Source organism: Medicago sativa, chromosome 1 (assembly GCF_051527215.1).
Source record: "Medicago sativa cultivar Bolivia chromosome 1, Bolivia_mono, whole genome shotgun sequence".
Taxonomy (NCBI): domain Eukaryota; kingdom Viridiplantae; phylum Streptophyta; class Magnoliopsida; order Fabales; family Fabaceae; genus Medicago; species Medicago sativa.
This window is the reverse complement of record NC_140749.1, coordinates 63,086,478-63,113,946: the sequence shown is the minus strand read 5'-3', so window position 1 is coordinate 63,113,946 and position 27,469 is coordinate 63,086,478. Positions and strand designations below refer to the sequence as shown.

Below are 27,469 nucleotides of genomic sequence, written 5' to 3'. Positions count from 1 at the left end.
CGATGCTTTTCAATTTTTCATTCTTTCATTTTCGAATCCCATTTTTGCCTGAATTGCCCTTTCGGGTTTTCAATTCACCGGGGAGTAATATTCTCTTCATTGCCCCATTTTTGCCTGAATTGCCTTCATAGGTTGTCAATCAGCGGGGTGCTCATTTTTTGCCTAAGCCGCCCTTTCGGGTTTTCAACTTAGCGAGCTTTTCATTTGCATTTTTTTCATTTTTTTTTTTATTTTTTCATTTCATTCTGTTTTTTCATTCTTGCCATTGACCACAGATCATCCTGGGGAGTAATCTGCTTGTAACATGTATTGAAATAGACATTGACATTCATTCATTCATGCATGTTTCATTAAAATGTACCCTGTTGCTCAGGTTTGCTTTCAAAATAGACAGAAAAAGATTTTTCAATTTTCAAAAGATGTTTGTTTCCGGTATTGATGTTTATCAAATGGAAAGGAAATATTTTGTATAAAGCATTGAAAGTAGAAAGAAAAATAGAATTTCAAACAATAGCACAGGCTCAAATTGATGTAGGAGAGTGAGAGTCAGCCAAAGGCATGACTTCACGGATTTACAAAGCTTGGAAAATGGTAATTTTATTGGTTGGTGATACATTGAACACGATGACCGCTACATTTCATAGAAATTTTGAATTCACAAGTACAGAAGCCTCTGATGAAGACGATCATTGACAGTTGCAGATGTCCCAAGGGGTGATGGTGATTTGCCAGATATAGTCACTTGTCTTTATTGTCAACCTCATTTTTGCATGAACCGCCCTTTCGGGTTTTCGGCTCATCGAGGCGCTCATTCTTGCCTGAGTTGCATACAATCTCAGCGAGCTCTTTCATATTCATTTTTTTTGTCCCTAACTTTTGCCTGGATCGCCCTTTCGGGTTTTCGATCCACCGGGAAGCGCATTTTTGCCTAGGCCGCCCTTTCGGGTTTTCGACCTACCACGCTGTTCTTTTCTTTCTAGACAAAGTATTTCTTGACTATATCGGCATTGACAGGATTTGGGAGTTCAATACCATCCATGTGTGTAAGAATCAAAGCACCACCAGAGAAAGCCTTCTTGACAACATAAGGACCTTCATAGTTAGGTGTCCACTTGCCCCTTGGGTCGGGTTGTTGACTTGTCCTTCTTTTCAATACAAGTTCGCCTTCCTTGAATTCTTGAGGTCGGACTTTCTTGTCAAAAGCATTCTTCATTCGCACTTGATACAACTGTCCATGAGTCATAGCATCCATACGTTTCTCTTCAATCAGATTCAATTGATCATACCGACTTTGACACCATTCAGCCTCAGTTAACTTTGCTTCCATAATCACTCGAAGAGATGGAATCTCCACTTCTAGAGGGAGAACTGCTTCCATACCATACACAAGAGAGAAAGGAGTTGCCCCGGTTGAACTGCGTACCGTAGTACGGTAACCATGCAAGGCAAACGGTAGCATTTCATGCCAGTCTTTGTAAGTAGTGACCATCTTCTGAACAATCTTCTTGATGTTCTTGTTAGCGGCCTCAACTGCACCATTCATCTGAGGTCTATAAGGGGAAGAGTTGTGATGTTCAATTTTGAATTCTTCACATAAAGCTTGCATCATGCTGTTGTTCAGATTGGAACCATTGTCAGTGATGATTTTGTTGGGAACACCATATCGACAGATGATGTTATTCTTGATAAACTTGACAACCACTTGCTTGGTCACATTTGCATAGGAGGCAGCTTCAACCCACTTGGTGAAATAGTCAATTGCCACTAGAATGAAACGATGTCCATTGGAAGCTTTTGGTTCAATTCTTCCGATCATGTCAATGCCCCACATAGAGAAAGGCCATGGGGAAGAAATAACATTGAGAGCATGTGGAGGCACATGAATCTTGTCAGCATAAACTTGACATTTGTGGCATCTCTTAGCATGTTTGTGGCAGTCACGCTCCATAGTTATCCAGTAATAGCCGGCTCTTAACAGTTTTCTTGACATAGTGTGACCCGAAGCATGGGTCCCAAAAGTACCATCATGTACATCATGCATCAATTTCTCGGCTTCTTGTTTGTCAACACATCTCAGCAAGACCATGTCATAGTTCCTCTTGTATAGGATTTCTCCGTCCAGAAGGAATCTGCTAGCCCATCGTCTCAAAGTCTTTTTATCCCTGTTGGAAGCACCAGGTGGATATTCACGATTTTGCAGGAATTGTTTGATGTTGTAGTACCAAGGCTTTTTATCATTCACATCTCTATCAGCTTGATCTGGCATATTTTCAATAGTAAACACATGAGCGGGTCTATCAAGACGCTGCACTTTGATTACAGGCACATCATTCCAGTGATTGACACGAAACATGGAAGACAAGGTAGCAAGCGCGTCAGCCATTTGATTTTCATCCCGAGGGATATGGTGCAGCTCAACCTTTGTAAAGTACGTCAACAGACGTCTTGCATAGTCACGGTATGGGATCAGCTTCTCATGATGAGTCTCCCATTCACCCTTTATCTGATTAATGACAAGTGCAGAATCTCCATAGATGTCAAGGTGTTTGATTCTCAGGTCAAGGGCTTCTTCAATGCCCAAGATACATGCTTCATATTCAGCTATGTTGTTTGTGCATTCGAAAGTTATTCGAGCGGTGAAAGGAATGTGGTGCCCCTGTGGAGTTACAATGATGGCTCCAATTCCTTTACCGTAAGCATTAACAGCACCATCAAACACCAATCCCCACTTGCTATTGGGATCTGGCCCTTCATTGATCAGTGGCTCTTCACAGTCTTTTGCTTTCAGATACATAATCTCTTCATCAGGGAAATCAAACTTAATTGGCTGGTAATCATCAAGAGGTTGGCAAGCAAGATGCTCAGCAAGGACACTTCCTTTGATTGCTTTCTGAGCTTTGTATACAATGTCATATTCAGACAACAACATCTGCCAACGTGCGATCTTTCCAGTAACAGCAGGCTTTTCAAAGATGTACTTAATTGGATCCATTCGGGATATCAACCAAGTTGTATGATTTACCATATAATGGCGCAGGCGTTTGGCAGCCCAAGCTAAAGCACAACAAGTCTTTTCAAGCATTGTATACCGAGTCTCGCAGTCGGTGAACTTCTTGCTCAGATAGTAGATAGCATGCTCTTTCTTACCAGTCTCATCTTGTTGACCGAGAACACATCCCACTGAATCATCCAACACTGACAGATACATAATCAAAGGCCTTCCTTCCACTGGCGGGACAAGGATAGGTGGTTCCAACAGGTATTCTTTGATGCTATCAAAAGCTTCTTGACATTCATCATTCCATACAACAGGCTGGTTCTTTCTGAGCAGTTTGAAGATTGGACCACAAGTAGTAGTCATATGAGATATGAATCTTGAAATGTAATTCAGACGTCCGAGGAACCCTCTGACTTGCTTTTCAGTTTGAGGGGCCGGCATTTCTCTGATGGCTCGGACTTTGTCGGGATCAACTTCAATGCCTCTTTGGCTGACAATGAAGCCTAGCAGCTTTCCAGATCGTACGCCGAATGTACACTTGTTAGGATTCAACCGCAGCTTGTACTTTCTCAGTCTTTCAAACATCTTTTCCAAGTACACAACATGCTGCTCTTCATCACTTGACTTCACAATCATATCATCAACATATACTTCAATCTCTTTGTGAATCATATCGTGAAACAGAGTTGTCATACCCCTTTGATAGGTAGCACCAGCATTTATCAGGCCAAATGGCATAACTTTATAACAGAACGTTCCCCACGGAGTGATGAAGGATGTCTTTTCTCTATCTTCCGGAGACATTCGTATCTGATTATAGCCGGAGAAACCATCCATAAAGGAGAACACCTTGGACTGAGCAGTACTGTCAACAAGCACATCAATATGAGGCAATGGGAAGTTATCTTTTGGACTGGCTTTGTTCAGATCTCTGTAATCAACACACATTCGAACTTTCCCATCTTTCTTTGGTACTGGTACGATGTTGGCAATCCACTCAGGGTATTCAGCTGTCATGAGGAAACCTGCATCAATTTGCTTTTGTACTTCAGCCTTGATCTTAAGAGCCATGTCTGGACGAGACCTTCTCAATTTCTGTTTGACAGGAGGACATTCAGGTCTTGTCGGTATCCGATGTTCCACAATCTTGGGATCTAGACCCGGCATATCTTCATAGGACCATGCAAAGACATCTGGATAATCATGGAGAAGCTGAATAATCTTCCTTTTCACTTCTGGCTCAAGTGCGGCACCAATCTTGATTTCTCGCTTATTCTCTTCAGTACCCAGGTTGATACGCTCAATCTCTTCCTGGTGAGGCTGAATGGCTCTTCTTTCTTGCTCAAGCAGTCGAGTGATCTCGTACGGTATCTCTTCATAATCATCATCCTCATCTTCAGCTTCATATACAGGGAATTCAAAATTTGGATGAACCATAGGGTCACTGTGTTCAACGGGTTTATTATGGTTCAATCTGCATAATATGATTGGGATGATTTTAGAAAAAGTTTTTCATGCAGATTTTTAAAATTAATAAGAAAATACAGATGTTTTGGTTTTTTCTGGCATTACCATTATTTCCAAGAAAAAGGCACTAAAAAGTAAAAAACAAAGAGTCGTGAGAAAAACGACAACTTTTATTGATAACGGCAATGCCGAAACAAACACGCCCTTACAAAGATATCACTTTCGCCTTGGGCAGAGCGAAAGGATTGTTATTTTGAAAACAAGAAACATGAGCAACAAGACACATTACATGGAAGCATGCATGACTAAAGGGACATCAATGGCTTCCCAATTTCTCACAGTGCCTCCTGGTATAACAAATGCAGGCACGTGGCTTCCTTCAGCAGCATTTTCAGTAATAGCGTTGATGAACCCAGCACTGTAGAAAGTTCCCTTTGAAACAGCAGATGTCGGGGAGAATCCAAGGCCTTCTTTACGCTTGTTTTCCAGAATCTGAATCACTTTGCCCCAGCCAGCAGCTTGCCCTGCTTGAACAGCCTTCTGGGCATCTTTCAGTGAAGCCATGCTAGCACCAGCCCTCCGGGGTTCTGCACCCTCAACAGTCAAGCCTTGGAATGACGTCCCTTCTGCGGACCCTGCTTCAACACAAGAGAACGATGATATTTGGCTAACCAGAAATGCCTCCTCACCATATACGGTGACAACCTTACCGTTTCTCATGAACTTGAGCTTCTGATGCAAAGTGGATGTGACTGCTCCAGCGTCGTGGATCCATGGTCTTCCGAGGAGACAGCTGTAAGAGGCATTGATATCCATGACTTGGAAGGTTATTTGGAATGTTTCGGGACCAACGGTAATTGGCAAGTCCACTTCCCCGAGAACATCCTTGCGGGATCCATCAAAAGCTTTAACCAGGTAACTGCTACCCCTCAGAGAAATTCCATGATGGCTCAATTGCCTTAGTGTGGATTCAGGCATTACATTCAGAGACGATCCAGTGTCTACCAATACGTTGGATATCAGGTCAGATCCACAATGTACTGAGATATGTAGAGCCAAGTTGTGGCGTCTCCCTGCTTCGGGGAGCTCATCATCTCCAAACCCTAGGTTGTTGCAGGCAGTAATATTACTCACTATTCCATCAAATTGATCCACAGAGACTTCGTGGTCAACATAAGCTTGCTCCAGTATCTTCATTAACACCTTCCTGTGAGCCTCTGAGCTCATGAGCAGAGACAAGATGGATATCTTTGATGGGGTTTGTAGCAGCTGGTCAACAATCTTATAGTCACTTTTCTTGATAAGCCTCAGGATTTCGTCCAGATTGGACTCTTCAATAGATTGGCCTGCTGGGCTGGTGTTCTTGTCAACAGGAGGAGCAACTGGTGGAGTTACCGTGGCAATAGGTGTTACCACCTGTCTTTGAAACAAGGGCGGACGGACTTTTCCACTTCTCAGAGCTGTAACTTCACTAGCAACATTATCAACTGTAGCTGGGGATACCAGAGGTACTTCCACCCCATTTTCAACCATGGTTGCATTGTATTTGTAGGGAATTGCTTTGGTAGAGGTATAAGATACCGGACCAGGTAGCCTGATTACCAAAGGCTCAACATTCTTTACCTGAGATGCACTTTCAACAGGAGAGTCATGGAATACTGGCACAATCACACATACATCACTGGCAATCAAGTACTTGTCATCCATCAGGCTCTGGATATCATTTTGCACAACACAACAGCCCATAGGATTCTGCAGACATTCTGAACAAGAATCATGATCATGTTTGAACAGATAAGCCTGGCAGAGCTTGATATGTAGAGGTACCAAGGGAGTAACGACATTGCGGACATCCAACATGGGATCCTCTTGAGGAACGGGAATCCTTTCAAAAGCCTCAATCATATTGACAGCAGCATGGTTCGGAAGCGGATTGTCAAGGACATGAGGAACACTGTTCTCAAAAGTCAACCGTCCCTTTTCTATCAGATCTTTCACAATATATTTCAGAGCAAAGCAACCTTCGATATCATGGCCTTGAGCACCCTGATGAAATTCACATGTTAAGTCCTGACGGAACCTCGGAGGTAATGGATTAGGCGGAGGCTTGCCTGGTCTGGTGACACAGTGCCCCTTGGCCAGCAGAGTTGGGAGCAGTTCACCATACGACATTGGTATTGGTGGAAAAGAAGGCTTGGGTCGGGGACCCTGTTGTTGCTGTCGTTGCTGTTGAATAGGAGGTTGTGGTTGTACTTGCTGGGGGATGGCATTGACGGGCATTGGTGGTTGACCCGGTGGTAGAGGATATTGCTGGTAGAATGGTGGGAAGAAAGGATGCTGAGAGTACTGCATGTAGTGGTAGGGCAAAGGTAGTTGCATGGCTGCTGCAGACGGGTTACCAGACACCATCCCTACATCAGATTCTTTTCTCTTGTGATGACCGTTACCGTACTTCTTTGGTGCACTGTTTGATGATTCACCTTTCTCAAGGACAATAATACCATCTCGGACGGCCTCCTCTAATCGAGTACCCATTGTAACCATATCAGAGAAGTTGTTTGGGGCAGAGACTATCATTCTCTCCTTGTATTCCTTCTTCAGAGTCTTCAGGAATGTCTGTGTCAACTCTTCCTCATCAAGTCGGGGGGAAACACGGGCAGCTGCCCCTCTCCACCTTTGAGCATATTCACGGAAGGTTTCATCTGATTTCTGAGATAGGGCTTTGAGAGAGTCCCTGTTTGGCCTCAGACGGGTATTGAATTCATATTGACCTTCGAAAGCAGCAGCGAGTTCCTCAAAAGTATGGATGTTATCTTTGCTCAGACTAGTGTACCAATCTGCTGCATCATCTGTCAAGCTACTCTGAAAGCAGTGGATCATCAGTGCATCATTGTCGGCATAGTTAGCCATCTTGCGGACATACCGGATAACATGGTTGTGTGGGCAAGAAGTCCCGTTATACTTGTCAAATTCTGGCTCTTTGAATTTCTTAGGAACCTCAAATCGGGATACCAAGCATAGATCACGAGCTTTAGTAGGAGCACCATTGTTTCCTCGGCTAGCCTTGACCTCACGGAGTTCTCCAGCCAACTCCCTTAACTGTCTCTTCATAGTTTCCATTGCGGGATCTTGTCCACGCGGAGTGTCAACATCAATCACCTGTTGCACAGTGTGTACAATAGGGTCGGTAACAACAGTAGTTACTTGAGGCATAGCAGTAGACACAGGAATCTGTCCTTGACCAGCAAAACCAGAGACACCAGCAGCAGTATTAGGAGAATAGTAAGCTGAGAGACCATAAGGACGGCCGCTGGGCATAACAAAACGAGCATCAGTAGCCACAGTAGATAGTGGGATAGAGGGAATCACCTCAGCAGTAACTGGAACAGAAGTGGCTGGTTGTTCCTGTGCAGCCATCATAGCGGACATAGCGTCATGAGCCTTAGCCAAGTCTTCTTTCATAGCAGCCAATTCGGCACGGAGCTGAGCATTCTCTTCTTCAAAGTTAGCCATTATCCTTCTCTTGTGAAATCTTGTCTGATGAATTCTATCTGGTTGATACACTTTGCGAGCACGAGCCACTTTTCAGACTGCGGCGGACAAAACCAGGAGGCAGTAAGCACGAGAGAAGCTTTTTTGTAGCCAATGAATGCATATGATGCATGAAATGTGTTAATGCATATGCAAAAAAAAAGACTCTTTTTGTGTTATCGAAGGGTTTTAGACAAATTATAAACTCGTAAACATTACTAAACATCAATTAACATAAACGGGAAACAAACAACCAACATATAGTTTTACAAGACAAATCCAACATAAACAAATGGAAATAACAACAGGAAATGGAAATCCTCAAGCATAGGAAGTGGAAGCGTCGTCCTCAGAGTCGGACTCATAGTCGCAGTATCGTGCGTAGAAGTCACGGGCACCCCTAGCTCTCTTGGAGTCCCTCATAAGCATCCTATCTTTCTCTTCAATCTCTCTCTTAGCCTTAGCTAACTCTTTCTTCAGTGTCAAGACCTCATGAGTCTGCTGCTCACCCTTTCCATCCAAAGTCATGATCAAGTTCTCAGCCTCATAATATCTAGCTCTCCACTGATGCTTCTCCCGACTCTCGATAGCTAGATGCTCCTGATACATCTCCTGGGTAGGTGGGAGTAGAGGCAAGGGCCTGGTAGGAACAGTTGCAGACACATATCTCATAGAGGGGTAAGGCGTACCAGCCTCCTCAGCTCGGCTTATCACCCACTGTGTATAGGCCTCATGAGCGATACCGGACCTCACACCCATATGCTTTACCTCTTTCTTCCGAAGCTTGGTCCAAGCTTGCATGAAATCTTCTCTAATTCCGGTGGGAGCATTGGAGTAGTGAAAGAAGTAAGGAGCTGTAGCAAGATTGATGGGTTTATCCTTCATCGGGAAACCGAATTGTCGCAAAGCAAGCTCCGGGTTATAGTTGATTCCACCCCGGGTACCGAGAAGAGGTACATTAAGAAACTTTCCACCACCCAAGATGATTTCCTTGACCCTAGAAGCGGGAGTGAGCCAAACCACTTCATTTGGAGTGAGAGCCATAATCCTTTGTGAAATAGACCAATTCCTCGGATTGTCATGGAAAGACTGCGGAAGGTGCGAAATAAACCACCTATAGAGGAGAGGCACACAACAAAGAATGTATCCACGACCTTTGGCGGAACGATCGTGGATAGCATGGTATGTGTCAGCTAGCAAAGTAGGAACCGGATTCTTGGAGTGGAAGATCATAATAGCATTCATGTCCACGAAGCCATCAAGATTCGGAAAGAGAATAAGCCCATAGATGAGGAGTGCAAGAATAGCCTCGAGAGTGTCCTGACAAGTGGTATTGAGGTTGGCTTTCCCAAGAAGATACTCTGAAGTGAACCCTCGGATATGTGCCTTAGTAACAAGATTCTTGGAGACATCGGTGGTCTTGAGATAGAGATCCTTAGCAATAACCAATGGGGGAAGAGGATTTTCAGGTCCTGAGAAAGGTATCCCCTTAGCAATAGATAAACCCGTTAAGGAAGAATAAGCCTCTAGAGTAGGCACCAACTGAAAGTCTGGAAAGGTGAAGCACCGATACCCCGGATCATAGAATTGCACTAGAGTGTGCACAAGCTTCTCATCCACATTAGTATGGAGAATAGGAAGTAAAGCCCCGTAACGATGTCGGAAACCAGTCGGATCCTCAATCTTGAGTGCCAAATCCCTCAAACTAGCCAAATCCACTTCCTTGAACTTGTAGGATTTAGTCATCTTCATCCCTACAATGTTTACAATTTCAACTTGTCTAAGCCCTTCGATAACAATGCATGACAAAAAGTTTATGCATGTATGCATGAATGCATGATTATGTTCAAGTTCGGAGAAAACATGGTGGGTTTAAAGTTCAAAGTCGAGGAGTCATGGGTGGACACGGTGTCCGGTGAAACTAGGGCTTTAGGATAATAGTAACCGGGTTCTAAGAAGGTTCCCAAGTTGCAACCTCTCCGACGTATCTCATGGTGTCACGAGACAACTCTCGCTCCATGATTATACGTGGAAGGTCTAACTTGAGTGTAGTATCGCGTGACGACTAAAACTCGAGACGACACTCGGTTTAGCCTCCGCACTACATCCTAGAAAATGGCCATGGATGGGTTTGGTTATCTACGGTTCATAGCGTCATAGAACAATTAGAAGCAAAGTGCCTAAACGCGACAACTCGCGCCGACAACATCACCTCCAAAATGCCTCAGCTATGTGGGATTGATCGCATAATCCAAAACACGAGGCAACCCCCGGAATGAATTGTCGATTATATCCCTCCTAAATCCTAAGTTCACTCAGCCCGGGTGCAGGACTTTTGATATTCTCACCCCACACGTTTGCAAGAAATTAAACACTTATTCACATAGGAAAGCAAGTAAAAGAAACAAGTAAAAATACAAGCGCAAGCGTGGAAATAAAGACTAGGCGTAACTCTCGAATCCCCCCAGCGGAGTCGCCAGCTGTTTTATCTTGGTTTTCGGGTGTCAAACATTGATTACGTTTGAACCTTTCTAACCGGTGATATCTTATTTTTTCTTGGGAAGGGAAAAAGTAAGAAAAACCCTTGAGAATCGAGGTCCGGGAGTTGTTTTCGCTACGGGAAGGTGTTAGGCACCCATAACGACTATAGTAACCTATAGGAACCGTCTTTAATTTCTACGCGCGCGCTTTATTTTTAAATGCTATTTGAAAATGTTTATTTATACCTAAGAGTTTCTAAATGAAGAATTGGAGGGAGAAGAATGTTTTTGGATTTTTATTTTAGTTGAATTGAAGGAATTTTGTTCCTTGCCTACGTACCCGTTTAAGGGATCAAATCCACCGTAGTTCTCTCTCAAAATGTTTTTTTGTTTTTGTTGGTTGATTTTAAGTTTGAAAATGGATTTTGAAGAATAGAAAGAGGCCTCAAGGGCATGAGATTAGGAAATAGTGAGGTTGGATTAGTGAATTGCAAAAGAAGTCAAAGTTTGATTATTTTCATTGAAATTTGATTAAGAAAATGGAAAAGAAAATACAATGGGATATTGGATCCCAAGGTTTATTTGGAAAAGGTTTGAGTGAAGTTGTTCACATTTGTTTGGAAAATTGGATTTTTCTAAGTATAAGTCCTAGGCATTCATCTAAACATACAATCCTAAGCATACATCTAAACATGCATATTCTAGCTATATAGTGGTGTGTGTGCATGTGTCGGTGCTTGTGTCGGTGTACATCATTAGAGTCCATTGTCCTTTACATCATACCCTAGGTACATTCTATGGCCTCTTTGCCAAGAACTTAAAAGCATGAAAGTAAAATATTACAAAAGCTCCTAAGTCTTTACATTCTAAGTCTTGGTACAAATTAAATTGCAAGAACATAAAGGGAAAAAATATGAGAAGGAGATGAAATGCTTATGGATGTATGAAACATGAAACAAAAAGGATTAGTAGCACATGATAACATCAAGAGATAAAAGCAAGGAGATATCACTATAGCAAAAGTAAGAAAAATATCACAAAACATGGCAAAAATAGTGCGAAATAGGCCTAAAGATTCATCAACAATGCAAGACTTGAACAAGGCCTATAATCCCCATGTCTTAACAAGTTCCCAAAGAGTGTCAAATCAATTTTTACAAGGAGGATTAAAGGAATGTAACATGTCAAGCATTTAGGACAAAAATTAGGCTTATTCCACATTATTTATTCACACACAAGACTTATAAAACGAGTAATGGGGCGCAAAAATATTCACATGCAGTAGTATATACATTTAAACAGTAAAGAAATATCACAAAGTCACACATCATGGATCACAAACACATATCAAGCATGGGGATTGGAATCGAACAATTTTCACAAATTTTTGTTAACAAAAAAACTTCAAAATTAACGCAAGAAATTAACGCATTATTTTTATCAAGTTTTTCAATACAAGATTATCATAAAAGGTCACAAAGATGACAAGAAATATCCATGAATTTTTATAGAATTTTTTAGAAGGTTTTAGGCGTAACAGGGGGGTGAAAAGCAATGAACAGCAGGTGAATAGCGAAAAACAAATAAAAAAGAAAATCTGCCCAGAAAGAGGCTTAAGCCCAAACGAAATGGGTAGGGTATGGGCATGAAGTTGGAGCGGGTATGGTTACCAGAAGCGGGTCAGGCTTAAACCGACCCATTAAACAAATATAAAAGAATTACATGGTGCAAAATTGCTTCCTAAACAAGCGCTTCCTCTTTCTAAACGGAACTGGGTTCCTCTTTCTCTCTGCAAACCGCCGCAAACGGAGAAGAAGAGCAAGGCCGTCGGAGCTATCTTGTAGCCTTTTCGAAAAACTCTTTACATCTAACTGCTCCTACTCTTCTTCTCTATATGAATCAAGGCTCACTTTCTCAAAAAAACAAACCAAACAGGATCCACCATGGAAGGAAAAGAATGAAGTGAGACCTTACCTCTGTTTGGTTCGGATTTGCCTCCTCCTCTCAATGATTCGCCGTTTGAATATGAAAAGGGACCGGTTCCTTTCTTTCAACTTCGAAATGTTCTGCTCGCGAGAAACGGATTCGTGGACGGTCGAGTCTCTGAAATTCCACGACGGTTCGATCTGGATGCATCTTCTTCCTTTTCTTGTTCTGGACGAATTTGTTGTTCGTTGGGATTGATGGAGATCACGAACTAAAAGGACCACTGCTTGTTTGTTGAATCGGCTTAGTTTTGAAATTAGGATTTGAACTGCTCCTTGAAAAAAAGTTTCGGATTCGAATGTTTATGGTTTGGTTACCGATTTGAAGCAGAGAACAAGTGAATTCAGATTGAATCACAATTGTTTATGCCACTTTGATTCGAAACCTTGAATATTGTTGCGAATTCGAAAGATATTGACGGTTTTGGTGTGGAGGAAACAACTCCGGTTTGATTCCGTTACCGATAGGTGGAGTTCGTAGGTGTTGATTTTTCGATTGTATTGATGATGAATTTCGGGAATAGTGAAGAATGTGGTGGTTAGAGCTGGTGGTTTAGGTTAGTTGTGGTGGTTGTTTGGGTGGAGTGTGGTGGTTGAAGGTGGTGGTGAAAAGTTGTTAGAGGTTGAAGATGAAGTTAGTTAGAGGAGAGAGAAAGTTTGTTAGATGGGAGGGAAAATTGAGAGAGAAAATAATTAGGAATTTTGTGATTTTTTGTGGATTTGTGAAAATGATTGGTGTTGTGAAATTTTGACCATAGTTTGACTTATATAGGTGATGTGGGAAAGCTTGGACCAATTAGAATGAGACATGTGGCACTAGACTTGTAACAAACTTTTAAAGACCAATAACATTTGGACACATGGCACTTGGACTCTAACAAACTTAAAAGGGATTAAAATGTAAATAACGAAAGTGCGCGGACTAAAATGAAAATTAAAACTAAAATTGAATTGAAAAAGTAAATTGAAAATTAACGTAAAACGAGACGATTAAAAACAACAAAGCAGATTAAAACGAATCAGAAATATTATGTGAAATGACCAAAACGCCCCTAGGGACTAAAACGACTAAAAACGACTCAAATGCAATTTTAAAATGATTTTTTAACAAAGGATTAAAGCAAGAGTTTATTCAAACAAATTAAAAGACTCAGAGACAAATTTTTAGAATTTAAACAGGGTTTTAACACATGAAAAGACTAAAATGCCCCTAGGGGCAAAACTGACTCAAAATGACTTCAAATGCAATTTTAAAATGGATTTTGACATAGAATGAAACAGAGACTTATTCAAACTACTTGAAAGGACTCAAACAAATCTTTAAAAGACTGAAAGAACTTTTGACATAGGAAATGACTAAAATGCCCCTAGGGGCTATACTGATAAAAAAAATGACTTAACTGATATTTTTGAAATGAATTTTGACATGAGATTGAAACAAGGGCTTATACAAACCAATTTAAAAGACTCAAACAATTTTCAAAGATTAAAATGAATTGAATGCAGGAAATGACTAAAATACCCTTTTATGTGAATTTTGCAAATAACATTGAAATAAAATGCAGAGAAAGATGCAATTGATCAGAGACATATCAAATGACTTATAATGCAAGAAAAGAAGAATTGATTAGTATTTTTAGGTCCAAAATTAGGGTATAACAGGGAGGAGCTCAATTCACATCGTCCCATGCCTGTTTGCACTTGTCCCTTTCCTTGTAGATGTGAATCTATGCGTGCTGCTAGAGAATTTCGCATTGAGGATCAAGTGATTCAGTTCCTTACTGGATTGAATGATACTTTTTCAGTTGTGAAGACTCAAGTTCTTCTCATGGATCCACTTCCTTCAATAAACAAGGTTTATTCCATGGTTGTTCAAGAAGAGAGCAACAATACTGCACTTACCTCTGCTTCAAATTCTACTGAAGATTCAAGCATTCTTGTTAATGCTTCAGATGCAAGAAGGACAAATGCTCGTGGAAAATCCTCTTCTGGTTTTCCTCAATCTAAAAATAATTCAAGATACTGCAAGCAAGTATTAACTTCATGCTTAGTATCCTTATTATCTTTATTGTGTAATAATTTTTTTACCAATTTTTTTGTATATTTTAAAATGTGCATATTGTAAGAAAATAAAAATAAATAAGAGACAGAGATAAATTAGTAAAAAGTTGACCTTGTATCAAATAAGGGCTTGAGTCTAATTCTCGCACAAACATCCCAATACCTTTAATATAATTTGATATTTGAATAACACAACTATTTTATTAAAGGTTGTGAGCACAAAAATTTAGTTGTGCTACTAATCAATTTTGATAATTTATTAATATAAAAATGTACATTGTTAACCATTTTTTAAATCTATGTACTTTGTAATTTTTGATAATATGTAAAATAATTTATTAATGCTTGTATTTTTGTGATTAATGATGTACATTTAACAAATAGGTGGCGCAATGTTTAAGGTGAGTCCAAGGTCAAGGTGCCTAATCCGAATGACTATAACAAACCCCTTTATGAGTTTGTTGATGGTGGTAATTTTTCTCCTAAGTGCATGTTTGGATTAGCTTTTGAAGTGCAGATATCACGTCCTAAGGCAAGCTAGACGCGAAAACCCTAAAGCTACAAAAGCAAGATTTTGTAGAAACATGAAAATCCTTTGTGATTCTATAGAAACCACCGCTAAACCAAACGAACACTAAGTTTGTGTGGAATGTTGTGAATGATTTCCCTAATCTGGTGGATGGTTTGATCCAAAAGAAAGATAGAGAAAGAATAACAAAGTTAGTGATGTCGGAGTGTGTGTAGCTTCCTCTTCTTATCTTATATGATTTTTATGTGGTACCATTTATCTAGAATGCAATGTTTACAACAATGAGTATTTGTTGGATGTTATTTTTTGTTTTTTTAGACAAAAGGAAGATTATATTAAATAAAAAGAACGAGATACAAAGACTGGCGGACATTAAACCTGACCCAGGAACACAGGGATACAACGTTATAAATCAAACCTAATGATCAGCCTTAATCTATCATAACAAAGAATTCACTACTCACGAGTGCAACCTAGCGAATCTGCGCACGGGTACGAAATCAGGTTACCAAAAATATGACAAGTGAACATCTGAAAAAAACAGTTAAGGTTTAATTTCAGTGAATGGATTGACCGCCAACACAGTATCAAAATCCAAGTACCAACAGCTCCTTGAACAAAGCAACTAGCATAAAGCTCTTTCGAGCATAAAGTATCAATATGTAGCCGACAAGACGACTTGAAACTTGCATATCTCAACAAAGTTGGAAACATCTTAGACCATATGCAATGGTTGTTTAATTATTGTTGAAAGCCAAAATAAACCAAAAAAATCAGTCCAATGGTTGTTTAAGTTTGGTTGAAACCGAAAAATTGTTTAGCAGAATAAACAACTTTTCTCCTGCCAGCGACGGACACGCGTCCAGCTTTAATTGCTTCAATCCGGCGCGTGTGCTACACGCGCATACATAGGCGCGTGACAGCAGGGAGGGAGAAGAGAGAGAATCTCCAACGGATAACAATGGACACGTGGCAGTTTTTTATTGGCTGTCCGGATTCTTATCATTTTAATACTTTCACCTCAATTATTTCGTCCAAAATTAATTTAAAAAAATAAAAAAAAAATACCAAAATTCATGATTTTTTTTTCTCTATAAATAGAGACTTGGTTTATTTGATTTGGACACAGAAAAAAAAACCAAGTTTTTCACTATATTAGTCTTATTATTATCTTTCAATTAGCAAAATTAGTGAAGTTGTTATCTATTTTTGTAGTGAAATGGAGAACAATAATAACAATTTCAACAACCAGAATTCTTCTAGTTACCCACATGGCTACCAAAATCCCAACAATTTTCAAAATCAAAATCATCAATTTTTCAACCATCCTCCTCAAAACATGCCTAACTATGGTTTTCCATCAAGTTTCAACCCGACATCCTCTGCTCAAAACTATACTCAATATATGAACCCGTCATCCTCTGCTCAAAACTATACTCCATATGGATCTATGATGGGATATTCATCTCAAACACCCCCGGGATTTTCATCTCAAAGACCCTCGTTTGGTTATATGCCAATGGGGACTGAAAATGTTCAGAGTGTTGGTGCACCTGAATTTCCAGGATTTTCAACACAAATAACTCCTGGTGGCATGGCAGCTGCTAATCAAGTCACTCCTGATCCAGAAGATTCAACTCCTAAGAGCAAGAAAAGCCAGCAACCAGGATGGACCACGCAACAAAATTTGGTGTTAATCAGTGCGTGGATTAAATATGGAACAGACAGTATTGTTGGCAAAAATCAGAGAGGTTCAACATTTTGGAATCTTGTTGCTGATTCTTGTAATGAGTATTGCTCATTTGATGAACCACGCGATCATATTGCATGCCGAAACCGTTTTAATTATATGAGCAGCAAAATAAATAAATGGATTGGTGCTTATGAAAGCGCTAAGCGTTTGCAAGGAAGCGGTTGGTCGGAAAATGATGTTTTGAGAAAAGCGCAGGAATTATATGCATGTGGAGGGACTAATAAATTTATTTTGATGGAAGAATGGCAAGCTCTCCGTGATCAACCACGTTATCTGAGTCAAGTAGGAGGAAATATTGGCTCAGGAAGTAGTGGATCTAAGAGATCTCACGACGGTGATGCATCTGGCTCAAACTCTGTAGGATCTACTGCTCGTCCAATGGGTAGGGAGGCAGCTAAAAAAAAGGCTAAAAAGAAAAGCAAGGACGGTGGCGTGGAGGAGGTGGCAAAAGAGTGGGTTCAATTCAAACAAATCAGGGAGACTGAGATTGAACAAATGAAAGAGTTAACCTTGGTGAAGAAGGAGAAAAACCAACTAAAGAGAATGGAAATGTATCTAAAGTTAAGAGACGAAGAGCATCTCGATGACGAAAAGAAAAATTTGTTGGAAATGTTGAAGCGACAGCTGTTTTGAATTTGTTGGAAAAATTTGTTTGTATTCGGTCAAAATTGTCATTGTTGTCTAGTCCCGAGTGTGTGCTTTAATAATTATTAGTGTTGTCTAGTCTAGTCCCCAATGTATGCTTTAATAATTATCAGTGTTGTGTAGTCCTCAATGTTTTCTTTAATAATTATCAGTGTTGTCTAGTCCACACTGTTTGCTTTAAAAATTGTCAGTGTTGTCTAGTCCCTACTGTAATAATTATCCGTGACTTTATTTCCCATACTATCTCAATGTTTGCTTTAATAATTATCCACACTGTTTGCTTTAATATATCCACCACACAAATCTCACTAACTATTTCACCTACTATTCGTGAGAATGTCATCCACACAATATGCTTATATATAGAGACTCATACCTACTTCCAATATCACAAATCTCATTCATATCTACTTCCTATATCACAAATCTCAATCTACTTCCAATATCACAAATCTCATTCATATCTACTTCCTATATCACAAATCTCAATCTACTTCCTATATCACAAATCTCATTCCACTTCCAATCTTTCAAAAAAACTATCAATGGATCCTTTTGATGATATGGAAGCCTACACACAAAACCGTTATAATGAAGACACTTTTATGGTCAACCAATTTATTCAGCGTCGAAAAAATGCAGAGGAAAAGGAAAAGAATGCATCTCGTAGAAGAAAATATATCAATAGAGATCATGCAGCGGCAAACGAAAGACTAATTGAGGACTACTTTGCCAATGAGCCTACATATGACGATGCAATGTTTCGTCGTCGGTACAGGATGCAAAAACATGTTTTCCTTCGAATCGTTGAGGACCTTTCAAGTAGTGATGACTACTTCACCCAACGATTTGATGCAGCCTATAAAGAAGGTATATCTCCCTTAGCAAAATGTACCACAGCAATGCGAATGTTAGCATATGGTGTGGCAGCAGATGCGATCGATGAATATATCAAAATTGGAGGTTCTACAGCATTGGAGTGCTTACGTAGATTCTGTCAAGGAATCATACGATTGTACGAGCAAGAGTACCTGAGAGTACCAACCGAAGATGATCTGCAAAGAATACTACATGTTAGTGAAATGCGGGGGTTCCCAGGGATGATCGGGAGTATTGACTGCATGCACTGGGAGTGGAAAAATTGTCCTAAAGCATGGGAAGGTCAATTTACTAGGGGGGATAAGGGAACCACCACAGTCATTCTTGAAGCAGTTGCATCTCATGATCTATGGATCTGGCATGCCTTTTTTGGATGTCCGGGAACGTTGAACGATATAAACGTTCTAGATCGGTCGCCAGTGTTTGATAATGTGGAACAGGGAAAGGCTCCAAGTGTGAGTTTCTTCGTGAATCAACGTCCCTATAATATGACATACTATCTAGCTGACGGTATCTACCCTTCTTATCCAACTTTTGTCAAATCCATTAGACTTCCTCAAAGTGAACCCGATAAGTTATTTGCAAAATATCAAGAGGCATATCGGAAGGACATCGAACGTGCATTTGGAGTTCTTCAAGCTCGATTTAAAATCATCCGTGAACCAGCTCGCTTGTGGGACATAGGCGATTTAGGTATCATCATGAGGACATGCATCATATTACATAATATGATTGTTGAGGATGAACGGGATACATATTCTCAACGCTGGACCGATTTTGAGCAATCTGAGGAAAGTGGATCTAGTACACCGCAACCACCACCATACTCGACCGAGGTGTTACCTGCTTTTGCAAATCATGTACGTGCTAGATCCGAGTTGCGTGATTCAAATGTTCATCATCAATTGCAAGCAGATCTAGTAAAGCACATATGGGCAAAGTTTGGAATGTTTAGGAATTGAAGATAATTTGTATCGTACTAATTACGTTATTTGTGTGTTGTGTGCTTAGTTTATTGTTTAGCATTTTAAGTTATTTGTGTGCCGCGTGCTTAGTTTCTTGTATTGCATTTCAAATTAAGAAAATAATTAAATATTTAAATAAATTTTGTTTAATTATAATCGTTAAGTGTATATTATTTTAATTTAATTATAATTGATATTTTTATTTTTATGTAATTAAAAATATAAAAATATAAAATTAAATAATAAAATTAAATAAGAATATGAATTAAAAAAGTGGTGGGGTAGAGTGTTGGTGGGGTAGATTGTTTAATGTTGTTTAACCATTGGAGATGGTTATTTGTGAATGTTTGTTTAATGTTTAGGTGGAAGAGAGAGAAAATGATGTGGAGTGTTGGGAAGTGAAAAAGTGGATGTTTAAACAAAAAATGTTGTTTAACCATTGTAGATGGTCTTAGAGTTAAAGAAGTCAGGCCACCAAACACAATTCAAACAAACACGTAAGAACTCGGATTGAGGGATAATTCTAATACATTAGTAACCAAACCCTTTCGGGTTAACAGAACAAGACCCTTTCGGGTTTTGAGTCACAAACACGCAACCAATGCAAAAATAAGTACAAGTCTAAATCACCCAATCTTATATCGAACAACAAAATAAACACAAAAACATCATCTGAACAAACGGAATAATAAAATCACAGAACAAACTAGCGGAGTATTTGATGAGTCGATGATGTCGGCTAGATGATCAGGGACTTGAAGTCTGAGGTTGAGAAGTTGAAGAACGAGAAATCCATTGCAAAAAAGTCCAATAATGATTTGACGAAGCTCCTAAAGGTTTACCAAAAATCTTGTAAAAAGGCGGCCAAAGTTGTTGTTGATGTTGGCGTTCAAGAATATTGAAGTTGACAAGGCTTCTATACAAGTAGAAATTGACGCGCTAACGAAAATCAATGCCGAGTTAGTGAAGGATTACCATAACTTTAAGGTGAAAGTTGCAGTTGACTTCGTCGTTCGCTTTGATGAAGTTTGTGCTCATGCGAAAGTCATAGCTCTCAAGGTGGACTTCACTATGGAGATGACAACGATTGAGAAGATTCTGACAAGAAGGTTGAAGACAACAAGGAGTTCAACCTCATCTTAACGAGCAACTCGTTTTTTTTAGATGTGGTCATTTACAATTCACAACATAACTCCAAGATTTAGGAGAAACTTTTAAATTTTGAATTATTTCCCCTTACAACAATCAAATATTCAATGTAACGCTAAAGTACCAAAGAATTTTTCTTAATTTAAAATTGACTTGAAAATAATTCATTATAAAATATCGACCATATGGATTTTTTTTTATTTTAAAAACAACAAATTTTATTAAAGCAAGACATGGGCACCATATCCAACAAAACCCAAAAGGTAATCCTAGTTTTTTTTTTGTTGTCAGGTAGCCTAGTGGCTAGAATTCACCTTATAAGGTGAATAAGTGGGGTGTCCGGGGTTCGAACCCCGGCCCATGCATATAATAATGCATTGTCCTACCAACTGAGCTATGCTCACGGGACTCCTAGTCTTTAATTACCTCTAGAGTTCTTTCATTACCTCTTAATTAATCGACATCGACATAAAATAAATTTTTCTTTTTTTTACATCATGGTCATTGATTCCCTAATAAGTGCCTTAAACTATCCGTTGAGACTAATATTCAATTTGACGGTGAGACTTCTAATTTTTTACGAGATTGAATCACCTTTTAAATATGTGATTTGAACGAACCAAGTCTCCAACTAAAATTATTTTCACGAGGGAGGGTAATATAAACTCCACTATTTTATTTATCAAACACTATAATGGTTAGAAATCCGTTATTTAAAGTAAATAAATGAAGAATTCAAGGTTCAAACATGAGCTTTTACATATTGCAATGTCTCTATCAACTGAACTATATCTACAAGACAATAAATCATCAATTCTACTTCAGTCAATTAAGATCAATTTTAGTAGCAGGGCCGACCTTAGGCATAGGCCGGGGTGCGACGGCCTAGGGCCCATGCCGGTAAGGGGCCCAAAAAAATTATGTTGGGGGTGTATACAGAAATATTTGGTTTTTGGGGGCTGTATATCGCAAAGTTCAGTGAAAGAACCCAAACATTGACATGACAATAGGCTGGGTTGAAGTATGTTAATGTTTTTGGCGTGATTTGCTATATATACACCCTCATATATCACAAAGATTTCTATATACACCCTCCATATCAAAAAATTTGGTTGTTCTTAATAATGTGCCAAAAAAATTATTATCGAAGAAATTGGTGATATTTTTTTGAGCTTTTTGTTCCTAATAATGTGCCTCGCTAATATTAAAAATATTGGTCATATCTATTATCCATGAAATTGGGATAATTTTATTACAAAAAAAATGATATTTTAGTTAAAAATGGGTGTACTAGAGAAATTAATCTTAATCTTGTCTTTCAAAGGTTCGAAAAAAAATTAAATTATATCATTATAGTAATGTCAACTTTCTTGAACGGATTAAAAGGATTGCAAAATCATGCGAGACACATTCATGATCTTGAAACCGATGAGACGCATTTAGGATCATTTAACCCACTCATCTTTTTTTGTTTTGTTGTTCTTTTTTAGTAGTAAAAAGCGAAGAAAAAAAATCGAAATGAACACATGATAAAATCACAACAATGAGCTAATTTTTTTATAATATATTATGTAAAGTTTTTTTTTCTCATATTATGTCTAAGATCTTTAAAACTCGGGAAACGACCCTCTTTAGTAGTCAATGTAGTAAGTGTGTCATGTCTTGGATGTATACTGTGGCACGAGTTACATGTTAACGGCTGAATGATTAAAATAAAAAACAAGTAGTTACCAATCGATATGTGACACACTTATGGCCTCTCAAAAAAAAAAAAATGTGACACACTTATGGATAAATATTTCAGGCTGTAGTGATGCAATTTAATCAGCATCTTCCATGTGAAAATAAACTTATTTGAAAATTGCATAAGTGTCGATCGTACGATTTAGTTGAAAGTGTCTTTATATGGAGACTGCTCGTGCATGCTTTTAAGAGCAGATAAAAGTAGTAGCCGATGAATGTTGGTCGACCATCATTGAGGTTGTGGTTAAAAAACAAGAGTTTAATCCGCAGGTTCCTTCAAAAAACAGTTTAATCCGCAGAATGCACTCTTTTAGGGGAGTGAAGAGATTTATTTTATGTCGGGACCTAAACACAAAACATAGATCAGTCTCACCGTTGGTCCAAAGGGTTGAAAATTGTAGGGATGTTTTGTGTATATACTCATCTAGGATATGCAATTTGGTTGATATGTATTTGGTCAATTTAAAAGCAATGTATGTTTGTGTGATGTTCGGTTAACGACATCCGATTAAACATTGACAGTGGTATTGAATTAAGTCTAAAGTTAAAGGATTTTCACATGATCTTTACCCGAGGAGCACACAACCTTTAAGATGTGGGCGTTTGTTTCTTAGATGAGAAATTTATACCCAAGAATAATGTTCTTGAGAATTAAGAAGTGAAATCTTTTTTTTTAAGTAGGAAGAAGTGAAATCTTAATCGGTGTTTGGTTAATATTTATTACACTCCTAGGATTATTTGTAAACATGGGAAATATAGGTAGTTATTAGGTGGTTACCTAAGTTTTATCCCCTCCTTCGCTGGAATATTTTATTCCCATCCATTTTCTTGAGAATAAAAACATAATAAATGGGAAGTTATTTTATTTCTAATACTTTATACTCGGAAATTAATTTCCTAACTTTATACCAAATATAAGAATCCTTCTTTGTAACTTCCATTTTCATTGAAATGATGTTTACAACCATGAAACAAACATGTATAATGTATTTACCTATAATTTGATTGTGAACTTTAATTTTTGGCTTAATGGTGTCGTTTTTTGTTGCTTATTTTTGGCTTAATTTGGTTCATTAACTCAAAAAATAAAAAAAATAAAAAAAAGTTAGGTAGTTGAACATGAACTCCTATCACGCTAATTTCTATGTTCCTCCCTCAAATCACCTTAATTAACACATTCTTTTTACAAAATTATTGATGCAACTACTTTTTTTAATATATGAATTTTTTATCTCCAAGACAAATTAATTAGTAGAACTAATTAAGATATATTTAAAACAAAATAATAGATATATCTAATAATTTGAAATGAGTCTTACGATTAGTGACAATTTCTTTCTCTAAAAATTGCTTATGATCAGGAGAGAAGCAGTATATATCAGAAGTAAAAGTGGGCACAAAATTAATGTAATGTAACCAAACATTATATAGTGGATACAGTCATTCAATGATATTACCTAATGGGGAAAAAATGTAACTGTATGACTTTATGAAATTTTCTGCTCTATATCAACTACCCTGTTGACTTGTACTTTAATCAACTTTCTTAAATTTTGAAATACTCATATACTATTACTAGCTGACATTGTAAACCAATAATTTCGTATCATAATTTGACAGCAGAGTGTGTTGGTCACCATCATAAATTAGTCCTTAAATTGAATGAACAATAATTTCGTACCATATTTGAATAGAAGCATAGTTTCCAAATATATAGTGATCAAATATCAATTTAATTAATTTGATAATTTTCATTACACACTAGCTGACATTGTAAACCAAAAATAACATTCATTTTTAACGAATTTTAACCAAAACACAGCAAGTTAGCAATCAATCATTTTCACATTCCTTACTTTAGTTAATACAGGTAAAAGTAAAAATAGAGAATATGAATATCAGAGACTTATATAAACCCACTATCACATCACAATCCTAGTAGAATTCACAAAACAGAAAAGAGTGTTCACTCTCAACAAATTCTCATCTCATCATTATGACTAACATGAGATTGGTTCTCACTCTCCCTCTGGTGTTGGTCACCATCATAAGCTTGGTTGTGACAATGAGAGTTCAAGCTGCATCTCGTGCTTTCTTTGTTTTTGGTGACTCACTTGTTGACAGTGGCAACAATAATTATTTGCTAACCACGGCTCGTGCCGACTCTCCTCCTTATGGCATCGATTATCCTGGTCGTCGTCCCACCGGCCGCTTCTCCAATGGTGTCAACCTCCCTGACCTTATTGGTAAGTAGCTTCACCTTCTTCATCTTTAGTTAGTTCTTCTAGAGTACAATGTATGTTTTGAATGACAATGATTTTGGCTAAAACATGGTAGCGTTGTGATTTTGTTAAAATTGATTGATGCGTTTGTTTTAAGTTATATTCATAGATTTCTAGGAATATAATGATAGAAACATGCATGCCTATGTTTGTTAGAAGTTTACTAAATTTTATTTATAGGTATAAAATGTTTCTGAGAATAGAAAAATTTTCTCAAAGAAAAGGGTGTGAATAAAGTTCCCACGAACATGAGAATAAATTCATATGTAATTACATATTATAATACATATTTTTAATGTTGGAATATTATAATGTTAACCAAACATCTTTAATTTTATAAATACCTTAGAATAAAATTCACATTTTTATATTTCAATTTCAAAAAATGTTATTCAGAAATAAATTTGGTAAACTTGAAAACCCTACGGTGTGTGGCACAACATGATTATGTCAAATTCATGGTAGTTCTTATACATTACATATATTATATTATATTTCTAAGATCTTAAATATAAACAAAAAAAAAATCAAATAAATTTGATTTAATATATTAGATCCAAATACATTTGATTTTTTACTTTTTTTTTCACAAATTATCCTCAGTAACTACCAACTGAGCTACACTTATGAGACGATTTTTTACTTCTATGTATAATTAGATAGAGTACATGTTTTTTTTTATTGTTTATTTTGTAGTACACTTGAATAAATTCTGACATATGAAACATTATGGTTGAATAATGAATGTTGTAGGCCAGCATATTGGATTATCTGAACCCACGTTACCATATTTGAGTCCTCAATTGACCGGACAAAGACTATTGGTTGGAGCCAATTTTGCTTCAGCTGGGATTGGAATCCTTAATGACACCGGCATTCAATTTGTAAATTCATTAACTTACTACACATGTTTCAATTCTCTTACTATAAGTACACTAATCTAACCAACTACTAGTAGCATTGAAGGGATTAACATGAAACGTTAATTCTAAACAAATTTGGTATGCAAAGAGAAAATGTTTGACTTTCATTCTAACTATTAAAGTCATATATTCATTAGAATATTTCTCAAAAAAATAAAATATTAATTAGGATTACAATTATATGCAGGTGGGAATATTAAGAATGTTTCAACAGTTTTCGTTGTTTGAGCAATACAAACAAAGATTGAGTGGAGAAGTAGGGGCTGAGGAGGCAAATAGAATTGTTAATGGAGCTTTGGTACTTATAACACTTGGTGGTAATGATTTTGTCAACAACTATTTTCTCACTCCATTTTCAGCTAGGTCTCGTCAATTCACCGTGCCACAATACTGCACCTATCTTGTCTCTCAGTATCGAAATATTCTTATGGTGATTCTCTCTTTCTTTACCTTCTTTCATCTCAAGATTAATGGCTTAATGCATCCAATTTTAATGCCAACTTATAATGTTTTCATTTGTGGACAAAATTTTGAGCTTATAGCTTACGAATTTAATAAATTTATTTACTATAAGCTAATTTATTAGTTATTGCTGATACTTTTTACCGAACAGAGCCTAAATGGTATGTAAATTGTAATGCAGAGGTTGTTTGACTTGGGAGCTAGAAGGGTGCTTGTGACTGGAGTTGGCCCATTGGGTTGTATTCCTGCTCAACTTGCTACAAGGAGCATAAATGGAGAGTGTGTAAATGAGATACAACAAGCTGCTCAATTTTTCAACCAGCTTTTGCTTCAAATGACCAAAGACCTCAACTCCCAACTGGGATGTGATGTGTTTATTGTTGCCAATGCTTATCAAATGAACATGAATTTAATCACCAATCCTCAAAACTTCGGTATCATCAACGTTTACCTAATTTCACTCTTTCTCTATTCCTTGTTTTTAAAACTTTCTTTGCTACTTAATTTAGTTTTATTATTTGTAGCAATGACACTTGGTGTCGGTTAATGTTAATGTTTGACACCTTGACGATGCCGACACATGTGATGATATTTAATCAAATAGCTTCTTCTATTTTTTTTTCCTTCAATGTTTCTAGTTACATTGATTATCAACTAATCTTTAATTGTTGGTGTGAGCAGGTTTTGTTACATCAAAGGTAGCTTGTTGTGGTCAAGGACGTTTCAATGGCGTGGGACTATGCACTGCCTTGTCAAACATATGCCCTAATCGTGATCTCTATGCCTTTTGGGACCCTTTTCATCCAACTGAACGTGCCTTGAGATTTATCGTTCAAGACATCTTTAATGGAACCTCTGATTTTATGAGCCCTATGAACCTCAGCACCATCATAGCTATGGACTCCAACGTCTAATAAAAGGCCTTCAATTATTTATTTTGTGACTCTTGCATACAAGATGCGAGAATGTCATTGTATTTTTATTTTATTGATGAATGTATGGATCATGTTTTTCATCATATGTGTCTTGAATCCATTCGACTTTTCTGTCTGGTAATGGTAAAAAAAAAAAAAAAAAAAACTAATATGATATTGTTACTAATAATGAAATTAGTGGAATTGTTGTGATACCATAAAATCTTAATTAGGAATACATAACAAAGTTCAAGAGTTTTGATTAAAAATATCACAGTTTACCTAAGCAATTAGTATGATTTCCGTGTCATGCATCGGAAATTAACATATTTAGAAAATATTAATAAAAAAAGGAAAATGCTAACCAGTGCCACCGGGGCACTGGTTAAGGATACTAAAAAGGGAAATTATAGGTTAATTATTGCATTGAAAATTGTTTAATTAATTCATAAATAAGTCAACAAAGCTTCCTTTTATGGTAAAAATTTCCTTTTTTGTATGTTTAACCCGTGCCCCGGGGGCACCGGTTAGCATGACCCATAAAAAAATAGTTTTAAATTAATTTGTAAATGAATTTACACACACAAAAAAGTACATCTCAAATAAAAAGAGTGTATATTTTAGCTATTCGACATATAAGTTATTATACATTTAAGATAAATTTAGTAGAAATTATAAAGATAATAGTATTATTGTATAGTTT

At 37.7% G+C, this 27,469-nt stretch overlaps 2 protein-coding genes across 2 annotated transcripts; both read left to right on the top strand.

Annotated features, from left to right (window-relative positions):
- Positions 1-16,188: 16,188 nt before the first annotated feature.
- On the top strand, positions 16,189-17,527 carry LOC146956238 (uncharacterized). The gene has a single exon (XM_085727783.1). It carries the CDS (start codon positions 16,271-16,273, stop codon positions 17,435-17,437), a length of 1,167 nt encoding a protein of 388 aa, XP_085583909.1. The 5' UTR covers positions 16,189-16,270; the 3' UTR covers positions 17,438-17,527.
- A 6,582-nt stretch (positions 17,528-24,109) lies between these two features.
- LOC146956237 (GDSL-like Lipase/Acylhydrolase superfamily protein) lies at positions 24,110-26,892 on the top strand. The gene is made up of 5 exons (XM_085727793.1): positions 24,110-24,431; positions 25,221-25,351; positions 25,578-25,820; positions 26,034-26,286; positions 26,534-26,892. The coding sequence occupies exons 1-5, from the start codon at positions 24,182-24,184 to the stop codon at positions 26,764-26,766; spliced, it is 1,110 nt and encodes a 369-aa protein (XP_085583919.1). The 5' UTR covers positions 24,110-24,181; the 3' UTR covers positions 26,767-26,892.
- The last annotated feature ends 577 nt before the right edge of the window (positions 26,893-27,469 follow it).

What these genes read in the sequence shown, in the direction of transcription:
- LOC146956238 (XM_085727783.1), top strand. Translation starts at nt 16,271, where the DNA reads ATGGAGAACAATAATAACAATTTCAACAACCAGAATTCTTCTAGTTAC.
- LOC146956237 (XM_085727793.1), top strand. Translation starts at nt 24,182, where the DNA reads ATGACTAACATGAGATTGGTTCTCACTCTCCCTCTGGTGTTGGTCACC. An exon ending in CAACCTCCCTGACCTTATTG is followed by an intron (nt 24,432 to 25,220) that starts GTAAGTAGCTTC and finishes TGAATGTTGTAG; the next exon opens with GCCAGCATATTGGATTATCT. An exon ending in ATGACACCGGCATTCAATTT is followed by an intron (nt 25,352 to 25,577) that starts GTAAATTCATTA and finishes AATTATATGCAG; the next exon opens with GTGGGAATATTAAGAATGTT.